This window comes from Labrus mixtus, chromosome 3 (genome assembly GCF_963584025.1).
Source record: "Labrus mixtus chromosome 3, fLabMix1.1, whole genome shotgun sequence".
In the NCBI taxonomy this organism is placed as follows: Eukaryota; Metazoa; Chordata; class Actinopteri; order Labriformes; family Labridae; genus Labrus; species Labrus mixtus.
The window spans coordinates 9,112,025-9,126,011 of NC_083614.1; the positions used below are offsets into that span (position 1 = coordinate 9,112,025).

General features: G+C 40.4%; 1 protein-coding gene across 1 annotated transcript; it reads right to left on the reverse strand.

Annotated features, from left to right (window-relative positions):
* Window positions 1-524: 524 nt before the first annotated feature.
* On the reverse strand, window positions 525-11,897 carry znf644b (zinc finger protein 644b). The gene is made up of 5 exons (XM_061034792.1): window positions 9,212-11,897; window positions 6,867-7,441; window positions 3,498-3,609; window positions 3,237-3,333; window positions 525-1,895 (listed from the first exon to the last, which is right to left on the reverse strand). Exons 1-5 carry the CDS (start codon window positions 11,889-11,891, stop codon window positions 1,718-1,720), a joined length of 3,642 nt encoding a protein of 1,213 aa, XP_060890775.1. The 5' UTR covers window positions 11,892-11,897; the 3' UTR covers window positions 525-1,717.
* Window positions 11,898-13,987: the final 2,090 nt, after the last annotated feature.

The window sequence follows — 13,987 nt, forward strand, 5'->3', positions numbered from 1 at the left end:
ATAGAAATATTGAATAATTGATAAGTTGTAAAGATAAATACTATATGTTTAGGACCTCTATGCTACAGTTGTAAAGTATCAAGTGTAACAGGTTGAATATTTTAAGAACATATAAACAGATAAATTACCTAAAATAACCTTGAGTCATTAAAGCTGTGTTTATATCAACTTCAGGGTTTCTACATCACGGTTATTCCGTGTCCATTAAATGCAATGTGAAGCTATGTGCTAACTTAAGTATGCTAACATTAGCGAGGCAACAGGCAATTGCAGCTCGAGCAAAGGACAATTTTGTCCTAAACTCCTCCATGCCAGCTCGAGTGGTGGAGGAGAGCGGAGGCTTTTAGTATGGCGGAGGCGGAGCTTAATAGCAATTTGTTTTGGTTTCATGCTGGTGCTCAAGGGCGACATCTAATGGATCAAAAAGTCATACGTGTATTCCTTGTTGTTCATTTAAGAATAACATGATCATTTGTAAAGAGTTGCCACATAAAAAAAATGAAAAAAAGTTTGTTTTTTTCAGCTTAAGATTTTGTTTTTCATTAGAAAGAGATGATGTTACTGCTGCTTTAATGAGAGCCTGCTTTCAGAAATTACACTGAAGCCGGAGTTTAAGCAGCAGAACAATGACAGAACAAACTGTCCCAACATGATGCACATCCTGAATGTCACTTTGATTAAAAGAAATATCATGTTGCTTTGGTAACACATGTCAAATGTCATGCCAATAAAACCCATTGATCCTCTGATACAACACAGAGAGGTGAAATCCTTCAAAGCAACGACAAACCAGAGACAGCCTTGTGTTCGCTGCTTAACAAGAGCGCAGTATTGTTTTAGGTCGGCTCCAAGAGTGGAGATGCTACTTTTTACTCTTGTTTTTATCACAAAGTTTCTTTTAAAGGTACAGATGTTTTTTTCTTTTTATAATGAGAAAATGTAATGATGTAATACGTTACAAGAATCTGAGAAAATCTGAAGTTTCTTCTTTTTATAATACAAATATTTCCTCATTATATTAAAATGCTCTGTCTTGATAACAAGGCACTTTTATTTATCATAAACAAAGCAGCATTTTCAAACGAGTGCAGATCTGTACTGTTCTGTCTAACTTGCAAATAAAGAAAACAAACTATCAGTTGTTTTAGCCAAGTTATTAAGGCAAAGCATGTCAAGAAAGCATCTTATAATAAACCTTATTCAAATATAAAGAGTTTATCAATATATACTATAAAGTAGTCTAGTTTTACTTTAATATATTTCTACTATGTTATAACGAGTGGAAACAACATTTTGGGCGGCAGCAGCTCAGTCTGTAGGGACTTTGGTTGGGAACAGGAGGGTTGCCGGTTCAAGTCCCGGTGCAGACCAAATCTGGAAATTGGTCTTGTAGCTGGAGAGGTGCCAGTCCACTTCCTGGGCACTGCCAAGTTGCCCTTGAGCCAGACACCAGGGGTGTTCGCTGTGGGCAGCCCCCTCACTCTGACATGTTAGTGCATGTCCATTGGATCATGTTTGTGCATGTGTGTGTATTTCAGCCTATGTGTGTGTAGCATGTTCAAAAACAGTGTAAAATAGAATTCCCCCTCGTGGGATTAATAAAGTATATCTAATCTTATTTCTATAAACACTTACAGGACCAACCTTAACATTATGCTGATTATAAATCAAACATTGTGCATATTCAGGCTGCTGGAGGGTCTGAAAGCAGAAAACTTTACTCAGAATCTCGGTGTTCACCAGTCGTACTTGTTTGTATTTTGTGATGAAGATCCAGAACCTCTACCATGCCTGATCCTGAGTGGGGTACGCTGGTGTGCAGGAGGTGCCTCTGTAAATGCCTGATCCAGTCCTCCTGGATAGACAGAGGACCCTGGAAGACGAGGTCACAGAATCTGCAGGAAGAAGAAACATATCCAGCTGACTATCTTAGGGCTTCAAGTCATGTCACTGTTGCTTTTAAGTTTTATTTATCTTTAATAGACAAGGCTCATCAGCTAACAAGCTTAATTTAGCTGAGTTCGTTAGTGGCACACCCCCCCCCCCCCCCCCCCCCATCAAGAAGAACTTTTTTCAAATTCAGAACTGCTTCAATTAAACGTTTTATGTTTTACTTACCAGGTATGTTAGTTATTGAAGAGGAGGTGACTAACGCTGATGATTGGGCCTTACATTTAATCTAAGAACTAACACAGAGCTGATCCAGCCAAGTACGGGTTTCCCAAAGGAATTGAGAACACAACCCACCTTTTGGGAAAATGGTGTGCCAATGCAGTTAGGTGCCATTGCACACTCTACCTGAGGAATGGCAGCATACTGGGCATTGTGTCACATTGTTCTGTGATTGGTTTGGAAGTGCCTTAAAGCTCCTGTGAGGAGTGTTCAGTTCCTCTTGATTTTGGTTCCCCCTCTGCACAAAGAGGAACATCTTAAATCTTTGCAGAAATTGTCCAGTACCTGTGTAGTTAGTCAAACGTTTGGACACACCTGATTGAAATGCATGTTATAATCTTAAAGACATTTTGACCTAAAGGCTTAAATGTTGAAGTCTGTTTCTTATATTAATACAAATAGTGAAGTTGATGCCTATGCATGTATGCATTTTTTCCAAAACAAAAATAAAATGTTTTATTTTTATTGTTTTAATATCTATTATAATTCTAAAATGTTGAAAATGTTAAACATAAAGAGAAACCCTTCTATTGGTAGGTGTGCCCTAGATACAGACTTTTGACTGGTAGTTAGTGTTTTCTGATGAAGAATTTTCCTCTAGTTTCTTTTAACAGTTAAATGTACGACACACTGTCAATCCATGCTGTGGAAAATAAAAAAAAGGGGCTGTTTCTACAGCGAGATGTTAATTACCCCCCCCCCCCCCTCTCGGCAGCGGCTTCAAAGATTCAAAGTAACTCTATAGAAATAGTTAATCTTTTTGCTGATATTCTGGGTAGATTTGTAGGTCATAAAGAGGCATCGGTGTTTATTCCAGTCAATTTCATAATAAGCTGAAATCTCCTCACAGGAGCTTTAAGATGCTCGGTGGTTTCTGTTCATGATTTTTTTAGGTATTCCCAGATAAGGAATCATAATTAGTCCAAGTTTTGACTGGTGTGCTGGTTTATGCATCTTCTTCTCTCTTCATTCAGGGTTTACAAATGAGTATATCTGAGTGAGACAAGCATTTACCACATCCTAAACTCAGAAAACCATGGTAACATAAGTGACCTTGTGCGTACCTGCAGGTGAGTGTGTATATCTCAGCATTCAAAGAGGGAAAAATCATCTTCTTGAGCCCAGTCCTTGGTCTCGGCTTCTTCTGTTTATAATCATAGCCTAGAAGACAAAACACTGCACTTCTTAATCCGAGGGAATAAGTTATCACTAAAGATAATCATAAACAAATCATCTTGAAGCAAAACAAGTATTCTCTATCACAGACTGAGCACAGAAAACCCTCATGTTGACATTTGAGTTCTAGTGTTTTGTCAGAAACTTACCTTGCCCTTCAAAAATGCTAATCCTCTTCCTGTGTGCATTGGATCCAGGCTGACCTGGAGGCCTGGGGAAGGTGCTGTTACACTCAATTAAGATGGTTTTTGAATCACGATCCTCTGAGAGGAAGGGAAAATAAAAGTCAAAGAAAATCAAGGAAAATGATCACAGCATTTAGGAGGAACTTATTATCGTAGTTTCCACTTGATAAATCTTTTAGAAATATAAAAAGTAATCAAGGTTTTTATGATCATCTGAAGTTTGATTCTCTTAAAAGTTAAGAAACAAAGCCTGAGAGATGGTGTTAGGAGTTCACACAGTAATTTCATTATCAAGCAAAACTGTCAAACCGCCCAGCGTGTGCTCTGCAGTCGTCTTCCACCTGGTTTCATACGTAGCGTCTGATTTGCACTCTCTTGTTTGAAAAGTGTTACCAGTGAAGTTTAACACAATCCTGTGACTTCGGGGGGGCTTTTTTCACATGCACCACCTCCCGAGAATCACAAAGGCTTCATAAAGTACACACATGAATATCACAGATCTGTTAGTCCTAGACAGAAAACCGGCAAGGACACTGCTGTGCACCAGGGCCTGTTAACAAATATTTAGAGGTGGGATGGAAGAAAAGATTCTAAACAATAAACCTGATTTTAATCTTTAATTATTACTAAAAATGTAAGAATCCCAGGATTAAATTAAATGTTTTCAAAGTAGTTTTTCCATGCTACAGACTTATTCTAACTAAAACACTTTCTAACTAAAAGTCTTTAGCTTGTGGTAAAGTTATAATGTTCACTAAATGAGGAAACTGTTTTACTGTTCTCATCCTAATTGTATCAAAGATGGTAGGAAGTCATCTTTAGGAGAACATTTCAGTTGAGTAATTGGAAACCTCTAATTCTCGAGAACCAGTGGTGTAGTGCAGGAAATGCACAGGTATCGGGGTATACTGACTTATTTTTTAGTCTCCATTGCAAACATGAACTTCTAAATCCCCTCTGAAGCGTATCAATCATTGGGTAGTATGCTGCAACCTTTACCTTGGATTGCAAAGGAACGACCCGCCCTACTCTGGCAATTGCTCAATTGGCAAATACTCGATGTTGCGTTTTTTTGGTTGGTTGGGTGAGAATATCAGGGTGAGCACATCAGAGGTGTTGTAGGGTGGGTCATACTTTGCCAACTCATAGTCAGGTGACTGGCGTGGAGAGATGGAGGGCGGAAAGAGCCTCAGAAAGTGGCCGACTCTGTGGGTCTGCAGCAGTGGCTTATTAATTCACCATCTCTTCAAAGTTTTGCATATTTACATTAGCTGACAACTGCAGAAAACCAGAGCTATGAAGATAAACTGAAAAGTTTGGGGCCCTTGTTACTCTGTTGTACCGCACTTGTGAGAACGTTTCAATCGCTACAAACAGCAAAGTCACTGTCAGAACTACTGAAAAACCCTTCCCCTGACATGGCCACAAGAGTGAAAGCCTACAAACGTATTTTCAATATAGATGGGTCAATGATGCTGCTGTTTGAGAAGAAGCTGTGTACTGTAACTTCTCCTCAGCGTGCAACAGTAGGAAGCCTTTCTTGCCCTCCAGGTGGGCGATTCCACAAGTGTGTGATGTCGCGTGAAAAGTATGAAGTATGTCTGTTATGTTCAGTAAGCTGAGTACTCAATTGCGTTGATTTGTAAACATTTTCAAAATAAGGAATAGGAACAGTTCCAGTTCAATGTGCTGAAGATGTTATTGTCTCAGCCTAAAGTCTGTGGTCTAGTATGGACTGTAAAATCTGCATCTCTTTAACTCATGATAATTAAATAACGATCCTTACTCTCTGAAGTTACGTAACAATGAACAAATACTGAAGACTACTTTTAGGTGGACTAAACATGCAAAAGCATTCTTACATGTCCCTGTTTCTAATGCAGAGTTTCAATGCATTTGGGGAATAAATTAAGAGTATGAACATTCAGGGCACCAAAAAAAACAAGAACCATACATTTCAGTTCATCATAAAACTCAACAAAGAGCAATATTAAACTTTCCCAGCTTCTTTTTCAGTACCTCACTAGATTTTTGTTTTGGACCGACATTAAACGAAAGCGTGTAAACACAGACAATGAGCTTCCAACTCAACATCAAGAGGACTTCATCATTTTTTCATACGAACTTCAAAGGTTCTGTGGCCACATTCAAACCTACAGTAGTGTTTTTTTTCTCACTAAATCAGATCATTGATATGGAACTATAGACACATTGTTGACCTATCTTCTATCTGCAGTACACAGGTCTCTGTGAACAGATTCTGAAATCTGTGATCAACTATTGAGGAAATTCAGAGGAACTGACGAAAGCTTCTGCACTTAAAGTAGTGAATTTGTTTGTAAAAAATAAAACTGCCCAACTCTTCATTAGGGGAAAATGGGAGTTTGTTGCACCTGCACTTATTTCTTAGCTTTATTTACTGACAAATCCATTCTTACAATAAATTACTAAAAGAATATTTGGGTATTTAGACTGTTGTTGTTCTGATGTCGGTGTTTGAACAGACTAGTCATCTGTGAGCTCCTCTGTACACAATGTTTCATGCTTTAACCGCATCCAGTGACAGTGGGGGTCCCCAGTCTCTAGCATTTATACCCCTTTATTTCAGGGGTCGCGGGCCGAAAAGTTTGGGAACCCCTGATCTAACTGAGCAGTTATTTAGTGTAAAAGTTGATGTGCATGTTTGGAAATGCTTTAATTGGGGCTTTTGAAAGCTGTGCTAAATATTTATAAATCAGGTTTACTTTCCATAAATGTTGAGCGTTTTAAGTTCTTCAGATCCATTGTCTACTTTGTCTCCCCTCCATGTCAAAGATCAACTTTCAAAGACTGGAAACTGACCATAAATTCAAAGGAAGTTATCGTAAATGAACAGTGCTGTCAATTGTCTTCAATGTCTGTCAAATCTGAATTAAGTTTCGGAGTTTTTATTCTTACCAGTACACCAACAACTACTGTAGTTACATGTTGTGGGTATCCTTAAAGGTATCTGAGAGATGTTAAAATCCTTCAGTTCAGAATATTTAAAATGTGGAGCTTTTCTTGCACTAAGACTTATTTATTAATTTCCCATCAAATAAACACATTGTTGTATTTCAATTCCCCACCCTTATGACTCACAGGACCAATAGACTAGCTCAGAGTTAATGGTCATCACTGTGTTTATGTTTACATTTTCTCACATTGAGTGCTTTCAGATACTGTGAACGACAATCAGCGTCCACAACAAATTTGTCTCTCTCTTCCTGCTTTAAGGAAAATGTAAATGTGAATAAAGAATCAAATAGCACTCTGCAAGTCACTTAATGGAAACTTTAAACGTTCAAAAATCTAATCGAAATCATGTTTAGTGCATGAAAAAAAAGACTTACTTTGAGGCAGCTTTGGCTCCACTCGGTAATCCTCGCTCAGATCACTGAGCTTCCAGGTTTCATCGACTTCCTGGTTGATTCTCTCGCTTCTCTGTGTCATCTGGAGTAGTTTAACCAAAGTGCTTTGGGAGGCCTTGGTGCCACTCTGTGCCTCTACCTCGAGCATCTTCTCTTCTTTAAAGTCTATCTTCTGTTTTGGTAGAAAGCTGTGCATTAAGGGATGTGGACTCTTTATTTCATACTGGATTTTGACTGGTACGCCCCTCTGCATGAAGACCAGGCTTTTGCTCCTGGTGAACTTCTGAGAGGCAAATGAGCGTGATGGGTCCTGGCTCCCGTTGAGGACTTGTAGGATGTTTCGATGTTCCTTGTTGTCCTGTAGCAGCTCATGTAGGATAGACAGCGGAGATTTGCTGGTGCTGGTAACACCGATTCTTTTCAGGTGTCCTCTTACATGGTTAGTGAGGCCAGTCTTAGAATCAAACTGAGAGCAGCACAGGGGACATTTGTGCTCTCCTTCTGATTCCGGCTTAACAGCTGTAATATCAGATAAAGTGTCAAAAGTTTAAATAAAGGAATAGAAACCCAAAGCAATATTTATTTGATAGTAGAAAATAATGCATAACCTTCCAAAATCAGTATCGCATATCACAGTTGCAAATACAAGGCGGCTATTACTCATATTTTTATAATAATTTAAATGGCCTTTAAAAAATCTATTCAACTCGGGGCGCCGTATAACTTAGCGGTTATGTTGCGCACCCCATGTACAGAGGCAATAGTCCTCAGCACGCATGGGTTCAAATCCAAACTCTGCCCCGCTCCATGTCATCCCCTGCTCTCTCCTCCCAATGTTCCTTGCCTTCCTTCAGCTCACCTATCCAATAAAGGCAAAATGGACCAAAAAATATTTTAAAAAAAATCTATTTGTGCAAAATTGACAAGCCTATAGAGAACTGTTTACCCCAATCACAAGTTTTGATTAACTATAAGGAGCTAAATGTTTTGCATTATTCTCTGCACCTCCACTGTTTCGGTTTAGTCTCATATCTTCATTGCACCTTTCTTGCATCTTACACAGGAAGATGGTTGTTATGCAAAGAAAGCATGGTCAAGATAGAGAATGGGAACATGAAGGCTAAGCTGAGGTCAAAGATACAGATAACAAAAGAGCTAAGATGTTATAGAGCTCTGTGAGGCTGAGCCCAGCCAAAGCTACGCTACGATCAAAAGGCTAATGTGAGTGAACAAGTTTGTGATGACATCACTAATGAAATAAGAAGCAGGTTTTTCATTTTGTTATATTAACATGCTAGCATCTCTAGATTTCCTGATAAGCTAACTTGAAACATTATGTTAAGGCTGATTTATTTGAATTGTAAGTCTGTACCAGATTTTAATTAACCAACAGTTTTTCATATATTGTAGTCTAGACCAGGGGTGGGCAACTGGCGGCCCCCATCAACCCTCAACGTGGCTCTCGGGTCAATTTTTACATATCAATTAATTGGAAACATTATGAAAACATGACAAAATCTGCCATGAAATCATGAAAACCAGAAATATGTCCATAATAATATTTGATCAGTGGTATATGTTGAGTTAAATTTGAGACATGATTGACTGTAATAGTTTTTGTATCCTACAATTTGGCCCCCTGGCAGTGAGAATGAAATTAATGTGGCCCTTGTTGTGACCAAAGTAGTGGGCCAATTGGCATCGTCACCTAAAGAGACAAACTAGTTATAGTTTAGCTAACATCATTGCAGGTCTTGAATGACCATCCTGATTTCAAATTTGGATCATGAGGTTTCTTGTGTTATTATGTACGCAGGAGCGTGACCAAAGGGGCAGCCAGGGATGGCATGGGCCCCCCTTGAAATCTGATTGGCAAGCCCAGGTGCCACCCAAAAATCCAAATCAATGATTGGATATTTGCCTATTCAGAGGCCGGACTTAAGTTAAAATCAACTATTCTGGATGTTTTCAACACTCTGCTGGTAGTTTTCTTTACGTGTAAATGTAGCAACTTTTATGCCATTTAAAAGTATTTTAAATAGTGACTTTTGCACATCAGCCCCTAAAGAATCAAAGGGTAAGAAATTGAAATTAATTTGTGTATGTGTGGCACCATAAACTTCATGCCACATAAGTCAGTGCCCCAGGTGGCCCACCCTAGTTACCTGTATATATTAGGTATTTTTTTAAATACAATAGGTTGTCTATTAATTTCCTTTGTAAAAAACTTTGTGTGTGGAGTAGTTAGTTTGTAGATGCATTTGATATTAGTTGATCAGATGCTTGTACCTTTCCTGACTGTCCTCGGGATCCTCCTGCGGAGTCGTTGCCGATGATCCTGCATTGTCACCTGCTCTGGCGGAACGATGTGTCGAGCATTATAGCTCAAGCCAACTCTGTGCAGGTGTCCTCTCACGTGATTTGACAGACCCACTCCTGAATCAAACATGGCGGGGCAGTACGGACAGGGCTTCTGTTCTACCCCTGGTGAGGGGAAAACATCACAGCCCTGACTTGTAGACGTAAAAGGAGACCCTGGGGGACCATCACACTCTGTGGTTTCTATGTACTCCTCCTTGATGATGAGCTGCTCTATGTCACTGCAGTCTTCGTCTCCCCCATCCTCATCCTTGAGTACATGGGGGCTTTGGTCTTGGGCTGCAAACCGCTGCCTCTTTTTGAAGTACCTACGAGCATACGGGTTCCTTTCATTCTCGTTGCTTTCCAAGAGGCTCCCTGTAGCTCCGCTGGTGTCATCACTGAAGTTACTGCTGCCCTCACAGCCTTTATCCATCTTCAGATCTGCAGCATTTTTCTTGTGCCTCTGGCTAAGCCTCTGCAATTTATAACCATTCTTATTGTCAATAGATTTATGCAAGGGTGTCGACATTTTCCTAGTTAATGGAGAGTTTTGGTCTGCTTTCACTTGCAGAGTCCCACTAGCCCCGTCGTTCTTTCTTTCCTGACAGAACATCTGGTCTAATTTAGGATTTCTTGCTGAGAGTAAAAAATCAGCATTTGCAGGATAGTTTTCCTGCTTTGCGCTGCCAAAAGCCTTGCAGTTATCGTTTTCACCATCTTCCTTCATGCAGGTAAAATCACGTGCCGAATCTAATTTTTCCGCAGGTTGTAGGAGTAACTTTCCATGCCGGTCCACCCTCCACAAAGATGGTGAGTCAGCGTTTTTGGTGCAACCCACTTGGTGCCGAAATTGAGGGAAAGTAACTGTATTTTCATTGGTCTTTTGAATATAAACGTCCCTCTTTTTACTGGAACAGTAGGGGAAAAAGGTCTTGGTTCTGATTGGTTTAGACCCCTCAAATGTTGGCTTGTCTGCAACCATTTTTAAATAACTGTCCTTTAATTTGTTATATTTCAACTCAGATTTTCTTTCCAAAATGTCTTTGTCTCTGCTGGTGAAAAAACTCTGAGGCTTGTCCATTTCCTCTGCATCTTTAGCATGAGTCCTTTTCCTGTTTTGAGGGTTAGGTCTCTCAGAGTGTGCAACATGCAAGTGTGCTTCCAGTGCCGGCTGTGTCAGTGTTATGTAGTTACACTCCTCACAGAAGTAATAATGCCTCAGATTCGTATGTTTTTTGGCGTGCTGGACAGAGATTTTAGGGCAGTTACAGGCAGATACACACTGAGGGCACTGCACCGTGCTGCCCCTGTCTTCCACTTCTGTGGTTTTGAGACCTTTGATTTCTTCCATAAGTTCTTCCAGCCTGTCTTGGTGAATAATGATGTGGCTCATGAGGGAGTTGCTATCACAGAACAAACGCCCACACTCCCTGCATATAAAGGGCTGTGAAACATTCTCACTGTTCACCTGATTATTCTTGCCTAAATGATACATCATATGTCTATGGAAATGTCCTTCTTCCTTATAATTAACATTGCACTTTGTGCATGAAAAGAGAAGTGGATCTTGTTCAACTTGTTCTGTCTTGAGCTGTTCTACTTTGGGACTCAAACTGTCTTCATCTTCAGGGTCATTTTCCTCATTACCGCCTTCCTGTGCTGAGCTATAAATACGGTGCTCAGAGTCTGAAGCCGTGTTTCTAGAAGGACCTTTCAGGGGAACGATGGAAAACGTAATATCAGACTGTGTACCCAAAGAATCATCTTTGTTTGCCATGACAACATTTTCAACATCATTACGAGCGCAGACACAGAAACGTCGTGTGCATGTGTGATTAAAACTGGTGTTAACCTTTTCAGTGGAGCCCGTCATGCTTTGTACGCATGTATTGTGCTTCCTGGCTCTTTGGTGCATCACTTCGGTCTCGAGCCTTCTGTCATAGTGCAAGAATCGCTCCCTCGCTGAATCCCATCTGATTGCTTCAGCATCATCATAATCATGCGAGGCGCTCTCTGACCGTTCTGCGTCCCGTCGAGATCTTGTTTTCATTGTCTGTTTTGTCAAAGGTTGGCTAATGTGCATTTGCTCCGCACCGTCACCTGACAGCGTAGAATAGGCCAGTTTAGACTCATTCTCCTCCGAGTGAGACAGTGGCGTGTTGACACCTGGCTGTGTGGCTGGTGTTTTTACGACGGGCCCTGCTGTGTTCTTCCAAGCGTCTGATTGAAGCTCACTAGGTGGTGGTAACACCTCGGGGCGTGTGTCCTTCTCCGCTTGCCACGCGGCATCCAGGACATTGTTGGATAAAACAGTGCCTTTGTTCAGGACACAGTGTACCTCTGAGGTGGGGTGTGAACCAGGTCCATTAACAAGTGCTCCTGAAGGCAATGAATTGCCTGCATGGGGAACAGCAGGGACACTGCTGTATACAAATGGATTCGGCTGGGTTCCATTTAAAGGGTTTTCGTGTTCATCTGAGGACAGACCTGCAGCATTGTTCTTCAGGGAGAATGTGTGACTCTGTAATGGCTCCTGAGCACGACCTGGGCTGACAGACACAGATTCCACGTCTTTGTCCTTTTGTGCATCTGGCTTCAGATCAGACATAGTAGCACTCCTTTCTGAAATATAAAAAAATATATCAAAAGATTTTGAATTGTACACTTTATTTCCTGTAGTCAAGTAAAACAACATATGTTTTGCAAGCATTGCATTCCCTTTAATTCAAAAAATAATACAATTTAAAAGTGATGATTTTGGTTCAGTTGTTTTTTGGGCTTTTCATCTCAAAATGAGAGAGGTATTATTCTGCGCCGCATTATGATTTTCAACACCCTCTTTCCCCACCTCTATTCACAACAAACCCTGCTGTTAGCCCCTGAATACCCTGGTGAGGATGCTTAATTATGTGAGCGTACCTCTGGGATAAAACCTTCCTGCTTCTCCACCTTAAGTTCTCACTCGTCTGCTAAAATTGACCAATTTCCATGGGAACAAAGTACACCTCCAATGAGATCATATTGCGTCTTATCACTCTGTGATGGTGCAAACGCAGATCCCAGCATGAGACTGTTGTTACTTGAATCCTGACAAATTGACAGGCGCGCAATCTGTCTGTAACGCAAACAAAGACCGACCCACAAAATGAAAGCATATGCCTCTGTGCAAACACTCGGATGGATGCAATAATTCTCTAATGAATACTTGGATTTGGGCAAGAGCAAAATGATCTCTAGTATTTTACTTTTTAAAAAAAAATAAACTTATGAGCTGATGTCTTTGAGTGATTAAACCTGATTGTAAGCAGCTTGAAATAAAAACTGTGTATGCTTCATCTCTCACAGATGACGCTGTTCTCCTCCAAAGACTTTAAAATGTATGCTCAGAGGATTTGACATCCCGGGCTGATCGTTTTCTACAGGAAGCTGTGTTGCTAACGAAGTGGTAAATTCAGTGTTAATGAGTGGCTTCACTGTTACCACCTCAGCGGTAAAACCTTCCGAGCTCCATATTCTCCCCATCTGTTGTGGTGTTAGAGGTTCGAAAGGGGAACAGACGCTCTGCATTTACAGCGACCTTCATTGTTACCTCCAAACGGCAGGGTGGCAAAAACCATCAAAATATCTTTGTTCAAAGTGTGTAAGGCTCATTAGCAGCCAGCGCACACACTCTATCATACTATATATATATATATATATATATATATATATATACTGTATATGTATAAAAGCACAGAAGCTCGACAGAAATATAATTTCTTAAAAACTAATTTGCTTCTATTCACTTCACTTAGTCAATGTTAAAAGGCTGACTTTGCCTTGCCTGAAGATATTTACAAGGATTATAAGATTTAATACAGATAAGCTGTATGAACAGATCAATCTGCTATGAGCCTTCACTAACCCGGTCTGCTGTTTTCCCCGAGACACTAGCCTCGATTTTCAGTTTGCTAAATGAGATTTAATGGGAGCATCAGCATTGCTCACTGTTTACAGAAGAAAACACCTCACAGCTTTGTATTGAAGAGTCTTTGGACTTTGACTTTTCTCTACTTGCACAGTTCACTTCTGGTCTTTATTAAGTCATCTGAAAAACAGGATGTAAACTCCTACATCGGCCCTGCAAATAACTGTGATAGTAAGATCCGTTACATATAACATGTCCTGGTTTGACTAAAGTATAATAAATATCCACTTAGGTGTTCTCTCATTAAGAACAATGGTACAACGTTATGCAAAACGATACCGCTCCTTAGTGCTCTACCGCTGCGTTCCCTTTACCTCGGAACTCGGATCTCGAAGCAGGTAAAGACTCACTCAATATTTGAGTCGTAGAACTAATGTTGAAGTCTGGATGAATATCAGCCTGCTCGTGCATTTTTAGCTGTGCAGTGTTCACTGAGGCATTACGACCGATCACAGCCCGATCAGCTGCTGCTCCATGATTTTCTGGCATGTTTGAAAATTTGGTTCTACAACTGCACACACTCGCACAATGAGAGCAGAGCCACAGATCGATTCAGGAGCTTTTTTTCCCTGATTGTGCCTGCACAATCTAGGCCACAGTCCTCGACACGCTAGTTGTTTAACTCCAAGACTGTGATGATTTGGTGAATGACAAACCTCTTTCCCGTCTGTCTTCAGCTGTCCTATCAATTAAGGCAAAAGGCCATAAATAATGTGTAAGAAAAGAAACGTACATTG